The following is a 14,130-nucleotide window of genomic DNA, read 5'->3' on the forward strand; positions in this document are numbered from 1 at the left end:
CTCTTGAACAAGACACAGCGTCAGAAGCGTCTCGCCTGGGCTAAAGACAAAAAGGACTGGACTGCTGCTGAGTGGTCCAAAGTTATGTTCTCTGATGAAAGGAAATTTTGCATTTCCTTTGGAAATCAAGGTCCCAGAGTCTGGAGGAAGAGAGGAGAGGCACAGAATCCACGTTGCTTGAAGTCCAGTGTAAAGTTTCCACAGTCAGTGATGGTTTGGGGTGCCATGTCATCTGCTGGTGTTGGTCCACTGTGTTTTCTGAGGTCCAAGGTCAACGCAGCCGTCTACCAGGAAGTTTTAGAGCACTTCATGCTTCCTGCTGCTGACCAACTTTATGGAGATGCAGATTTCATTTCCCAACAGGACTTGGCACCTGCACACAGTGCCAAAGCTACCAGTACCTGGTTTAAGGACCGTGGTATCCCTGTTCTTTTTTGGCCAGCAAACTGGCCTGACCTTAACCCTAGAGAAAATCTATGGGGTACTGTGAAGAGGCCAGACCCAACAATGCAGAAGAGCTGAAGGCCACTATCAGAGCAACCTGGGCTCTCATAACACCTGAGCAGTGCCACAGACTGATCGACACTATGCCACGCCGCACTGCTGCAGTAATTCGGGCAAAAGGGGCCCCAACTAAGTATTGAGTGCTGTACATGCTCATACTTTTCATGTTCATACTTTTCAGTTGGCCAACTTTTCTAAAAATCCTTTTTTTGTATTGGTCTTAAGTAATATTCTAATTTTCTGAGATACTGAATTTGGGATTTTCATTAGTTTCATTAGTCAGTTTTAATCATCACAATTAAATGAAATAAACATTTTAAATATATCAGTCTGTGTGTGATGAATGAATATAATATCCAAGTTTCACTTTTTGATTGGAATTACTGAAATAAATCAACTTTTAGATGATATTCTAATTATAGGACCAGCACGTACGTGTGTGTGTGTGTGTGTGTGTGTGTGTGTGTGTGTGTGTGTGTGTGTGTGTGTGTATATACACACACATATACATATATATATATATACACACACACACACACACACACACACACACACATATACATATATATATACATACATATATATATATATATATATATATAATAAATCCAATAATATAATATATTTAACATTTGAGCTTCTGCTAGCTGGTGAAGAACAGTAGTCATTACTTACATTTCATACTCATCATTTAGTGTATCTGCCTTCTCAGCCAATAAAAGCTGATTCAGCATTTTTGGGTTGTACTTATTTTAGCCTTTAGATACTTGCAAATGTTGATTTTGAACATTCACTAAGGGATTCAAAAGTATTCAGTGGCTTCGACACTGGATTTGATTTCGATATAACCCCATTCCTAATTGTGGCGCTAATGTCAGATGAAACATGGAACTGTGTTACAGCTCTTATTCTCAAAGGCGTCCTCTTGGTTAGGATTGTTTCTCATTTGCATGTCCCTTTGGATCAAAGAATGAATAAATTGTACCTGTAGCAACATCTTTATTTTTTTCTTAACTCACCTCCTCCAGACGCACTTGAGCTCGCACTCTTCCCAGTTCCTCTTCTGCCTGGGCCCTCTCTGTCACATGTGCTGCTTTAGCTTTACTCAGTTCCTGCAACAGATGCATGGCAATACATTTAAGAGCACAGGTGGACTGGAGATTGCAGCAGTGCTTGTGTGAAAGTTGTAGAAGGAATAATAATTAATTTAAGTGATTGAAGTTTCATTCTCAATAAATGACAGTTAAAGAATTCCACTCTCATGTTCTATATTGTGGGAAATGCCCAGCTTGGAAAGAAATGCCAACTCAATTTGAATAACTGATCTTTCTTCCCTGTTTCAATAAATAAAGCCTCGTTGAACCCAGCTGCACTTTAAATTATGTAAAGAGGAGATTAACTGAGATGTAACAGTGTACAGGTATCCCACTGTAGGTGACTGATGCTGGAACAGATTTATAGCTCTGTTTCTGATTTCAGCCACTGATAACACCACAGTAACACTACAAAAACACGTCGTAGTGTGTTCAGCAGGTTTGTTTGTTGATGTGTAAAAAGCAGCAGATTATCAGATCATTTTTGAGGAAACAAACATCAGCTACAGCAGCTACCAGGACTACGTGCACCACCACTGTACACCATAAGCACTTAATGCAGAACATCTGGCTTGAGGTTAATAAATAACTATGATTTGTTATTAGCAGTTCATTTGTTGACTGAATATATGGATGACATTGATTGTGTTTTTCTCTTTCAAATATGGACACTGTGAACTCTGACCTCCTCCAGTTGTATCCGCTGTCCCTCCAGTTTGAAGATGCGTTCCTGCAGCGCTCTCTCACTCTCTTCAAGATGTCGATTGACTTGCTCCACCTGTACACATATTTCAACTTTTACTATTTGATCTTCTTTAAATCATCTACATCTATGAACTATAACTATCACTACAAACTGTGGCGGTGAATTTAAAAAAAAAAACTACAATACAGCTTGAGCTTATTTCTAAAACATCTGATTGGCCTCAAATCTATTCTGCAGCATGACAACAAGCCCAAACGTCCAGCAAATGTCATTAAGAACTATGTTCAGCGAAAGAACAACGAGTCCTGGAAGTGATGGTGTGGCCTCCACAGAGCCCTGTTCTCAACATCATCCAGTCTGTCTGGGATTTCATGAAGAGAGAGAAGCAGCTGAGGTTGCCTGAATCCACAGAAGCTGTGAAGAGTTCTCCAAGATCTTCGGGCTGGCCTACCTGCTGGGTTCCTTCAAAAACTATGTGCAGAAGAAGTGATGCTGTTGAAGCCAAAGGGTGGTCACACCAAACACTGATTTGATTTTTCTTCCGTTCACTCACTTTGTGTTTTGTTAATTGATAAATATAATCTATAGTTTGATAAATATAATCTATAGTTTAACACATCTAGATGTGAATACCAGGACATAAAAACTGAAATTCTGAACTCTTGTCTCAGACTCATCTTTTGATCTTAAACCCAAATGTCTTCAGTGAACAACAAAAACAAAGGAATTGGCCTTACAGTTCCAATACAATTGGAGGGGACTGTATATACATTTTTGAGAGCTTTATTATTTACAGCATTTCTTGCTGTGTGCGGAAGAAAAGTTTCCCTGAGAGCACCTCCTTCTGGCGGAGACTGTCCATATCCTCCAGAGCTTGCTTGTATCTTCTCTTCTCTGTTTCCAGACGGTCTGTCAGAGGGAACCAGAACAAATCTCTCCTGGGTTGTTGTGAGAAAAACAACATTCTCTTTTAAAAACGTGTGTGTGTGTGTGTGTTACCTTCTGCCTGTGCTAGTCGCACCTTGAGCTCTGCTGTGCTGTTAGTCAGCTCCTGCTTCAGCTCAAATATCTGCTGCTGTTGACTCTTACACCTGCACTCCACCTCCTCCACCTAGTACGCACACAAACATTGGGTTAACACACTAACAGTGCTCATAACACAACTTTGGTCTGTGTGTGCGTGTTACTCATTGGCATGTACCATTTTGGTGCAAATGCGATGATATAAATTCACACAGCTCAGAACAGATTATTCTTACTTTGTTCCTGAGCTGGATGTTGGTTTCTGTCAGGTTTTGGATCTCTCTGAGGAGTTTGCCCTCTCTGTGTGCACTGTCCTGCAGGATGGAGACACATGAAGTACATTCATCTGTGACAGCAATATCTCAACAAGCATTTATTATTTTTGACTGTATCAACTTGTCATGATGTGGTATTGTGGAGCAGAATTTCATTGTTCAGGTTACTGACTCAGCTGACTGTAGATGGAAACAGACACCATACATCAACATGCTGTTGCCATGTTAAGGCTGTACATGGGTAACAAAGACATGTTCTTGGTATTGCAAGGTTGACTTCAGCTCCACTGCCCAGGTCCATATGTGGAATGAATAACTAACAAATTAAGTGATTTGAAGATGTGAAATCAGGGTTCAAAATATGGAGGATCTACAGGGAACTCCCCTGAAAAAGATTTGCTTATTTTTATTGTTTTTTGGCAGACAGCGATTGCATTGGTGAATGTTCACATATTTTGGAGTTGAAATGACTAGTAGGTACAAAAGCTGTGCAGTAGATGCTTCAGCCAGCAGCTGAACCGGCTGCACCGTATTCCTTTGGGGCAATTGTGCCCGTCAAGAGTGCGTCCACAAAAAGTGCTTCTTCTTGCTCCAGGTGTCTAACCACATCATGGAAAGGATCCCTTCCACTGTCGTCTTCCTGCAACAACTTGCCTCTCACGAGATACCAGGGCGAGAATTGTCCTTGAGCAAAACTGGTTAAAAGCAAAGGGGAGTCCCTTGTATCCATTCCATGATGCTGTCAGACACCTGGTTTAACAGTCTGAGCCTGTCAACCTGCATTAACACCGTTACAGATTTATCAAAAGCAGTTGATAAAGATTCTTTACTATTACAAAGATTATCCTTTGCTCATAAGATCAACAAGCTTGTCTCTCTTTGAGCTTTGTAGGCTGAATCATTCAATTGAACATTCATTCATGATCATGTGACCTTGTTTTACCCTGTAAAAACAGCCCGCAGCAAAGGTATTTTCCTCACTGGTGTTGATTCAATTTATAAACACATGTGTAAGCTTTCATGAGTTAGCTATAGGCTGAATCACATATGAAAAAGGTGAGCCAAGCTAACATCTGTTTGAATCTTGTTTCCTATACAAATCCCATTTGAGGTGAAGTGACTTGTTTTTGCAGTGTTGCCTCATGTACCTCCTGCTCCTTCTTCCTCTCTCTGCTCTGTCGTTCCCTCTGTTCTTCTTTCTCGGCCTTCACTCGTGTCAGCAGCTCTCCCATGTTATGGTTCTTCTGCTCAGAGAGGGTGAGGGCAGCCTCTGTCATCTGCAGTCTGCACAACATCACAAAACCATGTCATCAGAGTTTCTGCATGTGCTTCTTACTGCTCCTTAATGAATACAAGTGAGCAGTGCATTGGTGATTTGAAGGTGAAAAGACATCTAGGGCACTTGGGACAAGATGAACTTTAACATTTAAACAGACACATAGGCTTGCTGGTTGTCAGTATACTACCACCTTACTAGCAAGATGGTCTTTGTCACCTTTGTGAGATCAGGTGAAAAAAAAAAGTCCTTGTTACTCAGATTCATTCAAATGAGGCAGCTCAGAGTTTCTGGAACTTTAGTGGAACTTGGAGCTTAAAGTCACATTGCATTTCCGGTACACAAATATTCGCTGGGTCTCCCCTTCATTTCTAATGAAACCCAAACAAAAGACAAGACATTTAAGCATATGTCTCCTGTTTCACTGCGATCTGCCAGTCAGATTTCACCTTTGAAACGCTACTGCTGCACTGTGTTTGGGAATGGAGAAGTTAACATTCTAGCTGTTTATCACACCGTCAGAATACAAACTGTAGCCTTGCTCTCATACTCTGTTTATAGTTTGTGATTGCCTCAACCAATATCTATTCATGACCTGCATCAGAAAAATAACACCATGTCGTTTTGAGTGTGGGGACATTTCGCTGAAGGGAAACATAATGTGACCCCAGATTTTGAGCCGAGAACAGACGTCTCAGAGCCACTGTTTCTAGCGCAACATCACTGCCAGTCTGGCGATTTTATCAATCAAACTAAATACTTGTAGCAAATGCCTAGCAATGACGGAATAATACTTTTACAATCACACCCAAGGTCAAGAGTAAATATTTAAACATAACTCTACAATGCTGGAGAGAGTGTAGAGTATTAGTTGCAGATCACGCCCATATATTTTGGAAATGCCACAAATGATTAATGTTTTGGAAAGTGGTATATAAAATTTTGCAAAAGATACTAGGATTTGAACTACATAATAATCTATCTGTGCTTTTTAAGTTTACTGAAGAAAATATACGAATAAGGGTTGTTAATAGCGAGTAGAAAATCTATCACAAGGAAATGAGGAAGCTGGATCCCTCCAACCAGGACATAATGGAAAAACTGAGTCGTTTGAGATTGCATGAAGCACGGATGAAAGAAAAGTAGGAGAAATTGACATTAATCAGGACCCAAAACAGTGACACCTGATTCAGCACTGAGAAAAGATAGTGAAAAAAAACTTTTTTTTGTATTAGTTTGTTTTTAGGTTTGTTTGTCTGTTTACATGTTCATCTGCTGGTTTTACATTCATACATGTTGAAATAATCAATAAAAACTACAGTGGAAAAAAATGTAAATAACCCATTTTACTCACTCTCCATCTAGTAGATGTGTATAAATTGGCATTAAAATATTACATTTAATGTAATTATAGCAGGAAGGTCAGTCAAGCCGTCTGCACTGATCTATAAACTGGTGAATCTTAAAGTTGTCCACAGCTGCTTTATACTGCAGTAAACACTGAAGTACAGCAGACGTTGCTTGCTTCTTTTGCATTTTTTTTTAAAACTTATGCATGCAAGCCCAATTCTCTATAACTGATTTGCTCAAATACATTGGAGGACTATTACCAAGAAAAATGAAATCAGAACTCACTCTTAGAATTATAATAAAATCAAACTCCTAAGCTATCTAAAGTGCTTAACATAAATGAACAGCAGGTAGTCTTAATGTTACTGGAGTTACTGTAGTCATACTGTGGTTAATACTGGAGTCCTTCATTCAATCTTGAGCTTCATTGAAAAATGATTAAAGTTACTTAAATTACACACAACAGATCCACAGAGTGTGCTGTTCTTCTTACTGTTAATGTGGAATAAAGAAACATGTTTACTTGGCAGTGAGAGAGTTGACAGCAGACTTCCTCTCATTCAGAGCTTCCTGGAGTTGGCCTATCTGAATGGAGGTGGACCTAATCAAACAGAAAAGAGGTCACAAGGTCATTAACATGAGGGCATGGATACAAAATTATATTTTTTTAAATAATAAACTTCATTGAAATAGAACCTTTAGTGCTTGACATTTAAAAAGGAGTAAAAACAGGAAACAATTAAACTCTGACCCACTCCCCTATTTTAAATGGCCCACAGTGAATTTTTTAAAAATAAACTATGGCTTATATGGCTTAAGCTTATTTCTCAAATATTGCACTATATATATACATTACACATCAAGTTTAAACCTAAAACCATCCTAGATGTCACAACTAGTAGCAGGCCCTGTTATTGCACCTCTTAGTTAGCGATTGAATGCTGAAAATTGCTAAATTTAGTCCGCGACTTCTTATATTTTTTTGTATACAGCCTATAATCAAAAAAGTTTGGCCACCCCAGATCTACAGGAAGCTTGTATAGTGAGAACAACAGAGGGGCAAGGCAGCTCCTTTTAGAAATATCAAATGATATATCATGTTTCTTTGACACATAAAAAGTTTGTTTCTGTAATGTATATTCAGAGCTAATTTTACATTTGGAATGGCCAACCCAGTTCTTAAGTTTCAACTCTGAGGAGTTTTACTGGCCAACAAAAAAAAGAGAACAATCTACATGTTTCCATAACACTGTTACTTTATTAATCGTATATACTTTGTAATGATTCATTCACTTATGTCAACACATGTAAGGCAGAATAGGAAAATTTCACGGTCTACTGTGTCTGCACTTAATTCTAGCAATCCCAGCTTTCTGGCATCAGTACTAAGTCTCAAATCAATAACTGTCTTTGTGAGAGTAGTCTGTGCTATGATTAGCTCTGAAACCTTATTGAAATTTCTCTAGGATTTAGCTTTTCATTTGGAAAGATGTTGATCTGGTGCAAAATAACTTCTTCATGTACTGTCAGAGTTTGTGTGGAGAAGCAGGTTGTAGGTAGTGATGGCAGTGCGATACTGAAGCTTTGATACATGCTTCAAACCCCTGGACTACAATCCTATTGAACCACTGCTTCAAAGCTTGCTTTGGTGCAAATGTGATTCACTGGCACTGCCTCGATCGTCTCGAAAGTGAGTGTTGTGCACCCCATCTAACACATTCACCCCCTGTCATAGTTACACAAGCACATCCAACCTATGCCATATTTCCCAGCACTCTCTCCTCAATAACAAAATACATGCATTCATCAATCTTTATTTGAACATGATGTTCAGTCTTAATGTGTGTGCATCAAAGAATTTTCAAAGTAAATATACTTTAAATCCAAGTATGATTCAAGCAAAGATCCTTTATATCTAATGGTATTTTCTACAAAAGTAAAGTAGTTTTTCCAGCACTGCTCATCGAGGGGCGTGCGTGTATGTAATTAAAAGCCTCCTGTCCACCAGCTAGCCTGTCTAAGTTGCCTGCAGCCTTGAACTTCACCAGGAGAGGTCACTGTAACTGAAGCTTCGAGTAATGAACCCATTTTCAAAACAATTGGCTCAGGTGGTTCAGTGCTTAACAAAAGCTTCATTTGCCCATCACTAGTTGTAGGACCCAAATGCAGGACACAGAGCGGAGCAGGTATAGTTCAATGGTTTTAATTAAACAAAACCAAAAATGAACATAGAAAACCAACAGACAGTCCAGAACGAGAATAATCCAAAATACCAGTAACTAACAGGGAACAGGCAGGTAACATGACACGACGAGACACAGCATATCCACACGACAAAACATTGTACGCAAGGTAATGACCCAGAACACAGAATACAGAGCAGACTAAACTAAAATAACGCAGACGAGGAACAAGAGGTAAATACTAAAACATAACTAAGGCACAGGACTGGGAACAAAGACATGGAACCAAAACCGACAAAAAAAACAGCAGTTACTGAACAGACAAAACAATAACTCAGAGAAACTCAAAACACAACAGACTATATAACTGATACTGGACACAGGACAGAACCCAAAACAATAAGACAGATACTAAAACAGACTACAAATAACATGACCGACCGAAAACAACCAACTGAACAAAACAGAACAGACACGCCCACAGTGTGACATGTACTTTGCTTAAAAATGGAAGGTTTTATACGGGCCTAATTGCTTAGAATTCCAGAGTCTAGATTAGGCTTCTTCTGCAGAAGTTTCGCAAAAGCAGTTTTTAAAGTCTCCCTTTTTCCAGCTCAACTGTTGTCTGCCCCTGTCTCTTTTGTCTCTCTGACTGATAGAAGTTATATTCTGGTGTCTTTTTGATGTTGAAAGGCCACTGGGTCCCAGTCTGATAAAGGAACAGTCACAAGTATCCTCTCTATGCGTTATGATTTCAGGAATATCAAATCTATGTGAGACACCGCTCGGAGGAGATGGCTTTATACAGCAGTGGGTGAAGCTAGACAGCGAGATGGAGAACATCGCTGGCAGTGAGAGAGTCCTGTTCAGTGACCGGTGTGGTGCCCAGGTGTGCTGCAGGAATGATTTGTTATGTGTGTGTGGCGGGATAGATAGCATGAAGAATGTGTAAAGGTAGGGCACAGGTCCACAGCAACACCTCCTCTCACCTGTTGGAGCGTCCCATCTCCTCCCTCTGCCTGTCGATGGTTTCCATCAGACTCAAGAACTGAAAGAGAGGAGGAACAGCCACAGTCGTCACCACAAACTTCATCCTAAATGTGTAAAACTTAATCATTTAAAGTGATATTCCGACCAAAATCTTGTGTGTATCAAAAAAGTGTCTCTTGTGTGTGTCACCTTCCTCAGGAGGAAGTACCGTGTCTGCAGAGTGGGGTTAAAGCAAAGAAGAGGAGATACAACCTGTATCTGCCTTCCATCATAATCGGGAAATGCGAGATATCTGGCTAATAAGATGGACGAGCTAATGGCCCTGATGAGGAGTCAGAGGGAATATTGGAAGCGCACTGTAATCTGTTTCACTGAGATGAGAGCAGTAATAGGAAAGGAGGGGGATTGCCGTTCTCATTAACAAGAGATGTAACTCTGTATTACAATTATTATGAAAGACTGACCTACTTGTGGCTACTGTAACATAGGCACTAGGGGGCCATGTGCGTTCCATGTGGAGGCAAATGCTTTGGCCTTGTGTATCATGATCAGACAGTATGCACCTATAGTAAGTGAGAGCAGTGGGGAATAGGGCTGGGGAAAAAATCGAATTGCGATTTATCAATATTTTTGATGGAAGCTGCGTCAAGCAGCACAGAGCACATGCTCTGTATTTGTATAGTGCCTTCCTAGTCTTTTCGACCACTCATTCACCAGTCACACACTGAGCCTAAGTGCTCAAACGGAAACTAACATTCCCACTCATTCATACTGGCGGAACAGCCGCCAGGGGCAAATCAGGGTTCAGTATCTTGCCCAAGGACACTTTGACACGCAACCAGGGGGAGCCAGGGATTGAACCGCCGACCTTCCAAATAACAGCCAACCCGCTCTACCTCCTGAGCCGCAGCCGCCCACATGAAAGAGGCAACAAGTCAGACACGGAACAGCAGAGAGAATCCGGTCGATTTTCAAAATAAAATACTCTGTGCAGGCTCCCGATTGTATATCAACAATAAACACAGTTAACACAGACAAAAACAGAATTCCGATTTCCATCTATAAACACATTTCTTTTCGTTTCCTTTTTTTTAATATCAAAACGAAAAAGGAAAAATGGTTTGTTTCCCGTTTCTCTATTTACTAATGGTAATTGGGAAACGAGCCGTTTTTCGTTTTTGTTTTGTCGTTTCAAAACGAAAATCCGTTGACCGCAAAGTACACGAACCCAAAAACAAATCACGGTGAAAGACATACTTTAGAAAGTTATTTTAACCTGTAGTTAGATAATTTTTGGACCTGAGCAAACGAGAGGAGGACATGATGTAGGCTACAGTTGTTTGAGATAATTTTTGGACCTGAGCAAACGAGAGGAGGACGTGATGTAGGCTACAGTTGTTTGAGTTAGACAGAACGATCGGATATTTCTCCAACCACTTTAACTTGCGTCTCCCAATCTTGCAGCCACGACTTACGATAACATGACAGGCAGCCAGACGTCAACGTCTGCAGCAAACGTAACATATGAGTTCTATTCATGGCGGGGTCTCACATTGTCAATTACTAAAAGAAAATCATACAAATACACACTAATTAGCCTAGGCGTCACAGCAAGAAGGTCATGGGTTCAAACCCCGGTTGCCCCGGCCTTTCTGTGTGGAGTTTGCATGTTCTCCCCGTGTCTGCGTGGGTTCTCTCCGGGTGCTCCGGCTTCCTCCCACCGTCCAAAAACATGCAGGCTATGTTGATTGGTTACCCTAAATTGTCCTTAGGTGTGAGTGTGAGCGTGAGTGGTTGTTCGTCTATGTGTGGCCCTGCGATGGACTGGCGACCTGTCCAGGGTGAACCCCGCCTTGCGCCCGGTGTCAGCTGGGATTGGCTCCACCCCCCCCCCCCCCCCCCCCCCCCGCGACCCTGTACGCAGGAGTTGACGATGGATGGATGGATGGGTTTTAGGCGACAGCGCGTGACAATTTTCCCAACCGCCTTAAACACACCATCGGCAAATTTAATACCTACAGCAAATTAACGGTAAATATGAGACAATTTAAGACCTTAATTTCCCTGATTTCAATTTAAGACCGTTTAAGACTTTTTAAGGAGCCGCGGGTACCCTGAAAAACAGACAGGCAAACGCTCTTATTCTGAAATGCTCCATGTGGATGTAGCCGTGCAGAGAGCGAAACGGAGCAGGCTCACAGAGAGCTGTTATTAGTGATGTGCGATACCACTTAATTCCTATCCGATCCAATACCAAGTAATACCCAGGCTGGTATTGCCGATACCAATACCTATACTTTTTACATATTTTATTTCTAGTTTAATGTGAACTCCCCTTTTCTTCATTGCGAGTTGACGCAGGACAAACCCGCGCCATTATCCCACGTTTTCCTCTAGTTTCACTTGTTGTAGCTCTGATTTTTTGAGTTTGTGATTGGTTAGCAAGTCTGTCACACAAGGATGACAACGGAATGAATTTGTAACTGCATGACTGTTTAAAACAGCTCAGATGTGCTGTATAATTAACCTACATTTTAGTCACTGTCAATTAGCTAAACGCCTTGTTTCAAATCGTAATTTCGTTTTGAAAACGATTAATCGTTCAGCCCTAGTGTGGTAGAAAATCTTCAGCTGGGCCAGATGTCCTCAGGCATACTTCTTTATTCTTCTTCAGTGAAACACTTGAGTCAGATAGAGTTGAATCTAATATAGATTTACTGTAATTCAAAGTAAAGTACAAGAAAGCCAAGCTGGTCCATGAAGAAACTTCATCTTATAATGCATTTTCTTTTATGTCATTTTACACACTCTTCCTACTAGAGCTGACTGATAAATCGAGGTGCAGATATTAGTGGCCAATATGAGTAAGAGACAAATCAGTATCAGTGTTTATAACAGCCGATAAATGACAATTAAAAGGAACTAAGAGGTCTTAAAATCATGTTTTCAGTATTATGGTTGCGTAGTTTGTCCCCCAGAGGTCACTCTGCAACTCCTCTGTTGGCAACAGGTGTTTGGAAGGCTCAGATCCATCACAAACACAACAATCAGCTGACATAATCAGTTTTACTTCTGTTCAAAGTACAATTTATAACAATAACACACACTATGTCATGTTATCTTGGTGAGGTCTCATAACTACACATAACAGATGTAAGGGATAATCTTTGTTAATGTTATGTGTTTCTGAAAGAAGAAAAAAAAGAAACTTGGCAGATATATCGGAATATCAGATTTTAAAATCATTAAATATCAAAATCCGTAATCTTAGTTGAGATTCCCCTTCTGCTACTACTTCTCTCAACCTTGACTCCTGTCTCTTTGCACCATTAGTTCCTCTTTCCCACCCTCCCTGTATCTAATGATATATACATTTTTCAGCCTTGATATCACACTTGAATGAGAAGCAGAACTCATTCTCTAATTCCTGACACCATTATTACCATTTATAAAATTTTCAAAATGTCTCATATTGATTATTATGTTGATTATACATATTCTAATCCACATAGGTGAAATTTATTTCCCACAGCAGTCTGTGGAGTATCTGCCTACCTTATAGAAGTAATAATTTTTTTGTTCAATGGTAGTTGAGCATCTTAGCACGTTGACATTATATGATCAGTCATTAGATTCCTACTACATCAGCTAAGGCTAATGGGAATGTCATTGGTTTTGCACATTATTTCTAAAGGACAGGTCAGGGGATCACCAAAGTCCACAGGACACATCCTCTGGGAACCATGAATATCTGCACACAGTTTTTCTCCCTATTCATCAAGTAGATGTTTTGTTGTGAGATTTGAGAGGGTAATTGAAAACTTTGAGCTGCTGGTATTAATGGATGATAAGTCAGGGGATCACTAGTCATCAGGATCCATCCTCTGGCCATGAATAACTACTATGCAAGATTTCATGGCAATCCATCTAATAGTTGTTGAGGTATTTCCGCCAGGACCAAAGTGGTGGACTGACAGACCTAATGAGATATTTTTGTTTAGTAGATAGTTTTTTGCGAGTCTTTAAACAACATTCATCCACCGGTGGTCCTGTTCTGTATCAAAATGATTTCATTCTTTAGTGTGAGGGTTACCTGGCGGCCCTTCTCCTCCTTTAGCGTATGAATCTCCTTGCTGAGTACTTGGGTCCTGCTGCGGCTCTCTCTCAGGGTGGACTGTCTGTCTGAGTTATGGCCTGTGGTCTGCTCTTAAAGGGTTGAACAAAAGGAGCAAAATGGTAATGAGAGAGGACAGAGAAACATGGTTCCAGAGTCCAGTACGCATGTTAACAGGTATCACTGGGTGATAATCTGTTCCACGTTCAAATCACATTATGCTAATACTTTCCCAGTAATGAGAGCTGTGAAAAAAGATTAAATTTATACAGCTGCCCAGCTGAAGGGGGGGGTGCACACACACACAGACATATATCTTACCAAGTGCTTTCAGAGTATCACTAGGTATGTTGTTTCCTGCCATCTCCAGCTGCACTATGCTCTTGTTCTTCTGCAGAGCCTCTAGCAGAGACCTGCCACCCAGCAGACCAATGTTGTTCCACCTCAGATCTGCCAAGACAGTCAGTGAGAAAGGCTACAGTAGACCATCAGTCAGTCAGACAATATACACCAGAATACAACAAGAATCTGTTATGGACCACTCAAAGTTCTGGATTAGATTAATTATTTTACGCATTTATTAACCAAGCAGACATTTATTCTACATCAGTACAG

At 40.5% G+C, this 14,130-nt stretch overlaps 2 protein-coding genes across 2 annotated transcripts in view; one reads left to right on the forward strand and one right to left on the reverse strand.

Annotated features, from left to right (window-relative positions):
- bms1 (BMS1 ribosome biogenesis factor) overlaps positions 1-14,130 on the forward strand; it is a 654,080-nt gene that overhangs the window by 142,890 nt on the left and 497,060 nt on the right. The window lies entirely within an intron of this gene.
- Positions 1-14,130, reverse strand: part of lrrc45 (leucine rich repeat containing 45) — a 30,498-nt gene that overhangs the window by 7,869 nt on the left and 8,499 nt on the right. Inside the window, exons 3-12 of the mRNA XM_046068563.1 lie at positions 13,837-13,990; positions 13,495-13,607; positions 9,401-9,459; positions 6,752-6,829; positions 4,751-4,886; positions 3,564-3,641; positions 3,304-3,415; positions 3,143-3,213; positions 2,284-2,376; positions 1,524-1,616 (exon numbers count right to left, since the gene is read on the reverse strand). Of these exons, the coding sequence (XP_045924519.1) occupies positions 1,524-1,616; positions 2,284-2,376; positions 3,143-3,213; positions 3,304-3,415; positions 3,564-3,641; positions 4,751-4,886; positions 6,752-6,829; positions 9,401-9,459; positions 13,495-13,607; positions 13,837-13,990 (987 nt within the window). The remainder of the gene's footprint in view (positions 1-1,523; positions 1,617-2,283; positions 2,377-3,142; positions 3,214-3,303; positions 3,416-3,563; positions 3,642-4,750; positions 4,887-6,751; positions 6,830-9,400; positions 9,460-13,494; positions 13,608-13,836; positions 13,991-14,130) is intronic.

Source organism: Micropterus dolomieu, linkage group LG14, assembly GCF_021292245.1.
Source record: "Micropterus dolomieu isolate WLL.071019.BEF.003 ecotype Adirondacks linkage group LG14, ASM2129224v1, whole genome shotgun sequence".
Taxonomy (NCBI): Eukaryota; Metazoa; Chordata; class Actinopteri; order Centrarchiformes; family Centrarchidae; genus Micropterus; species Micropterus dolomieu.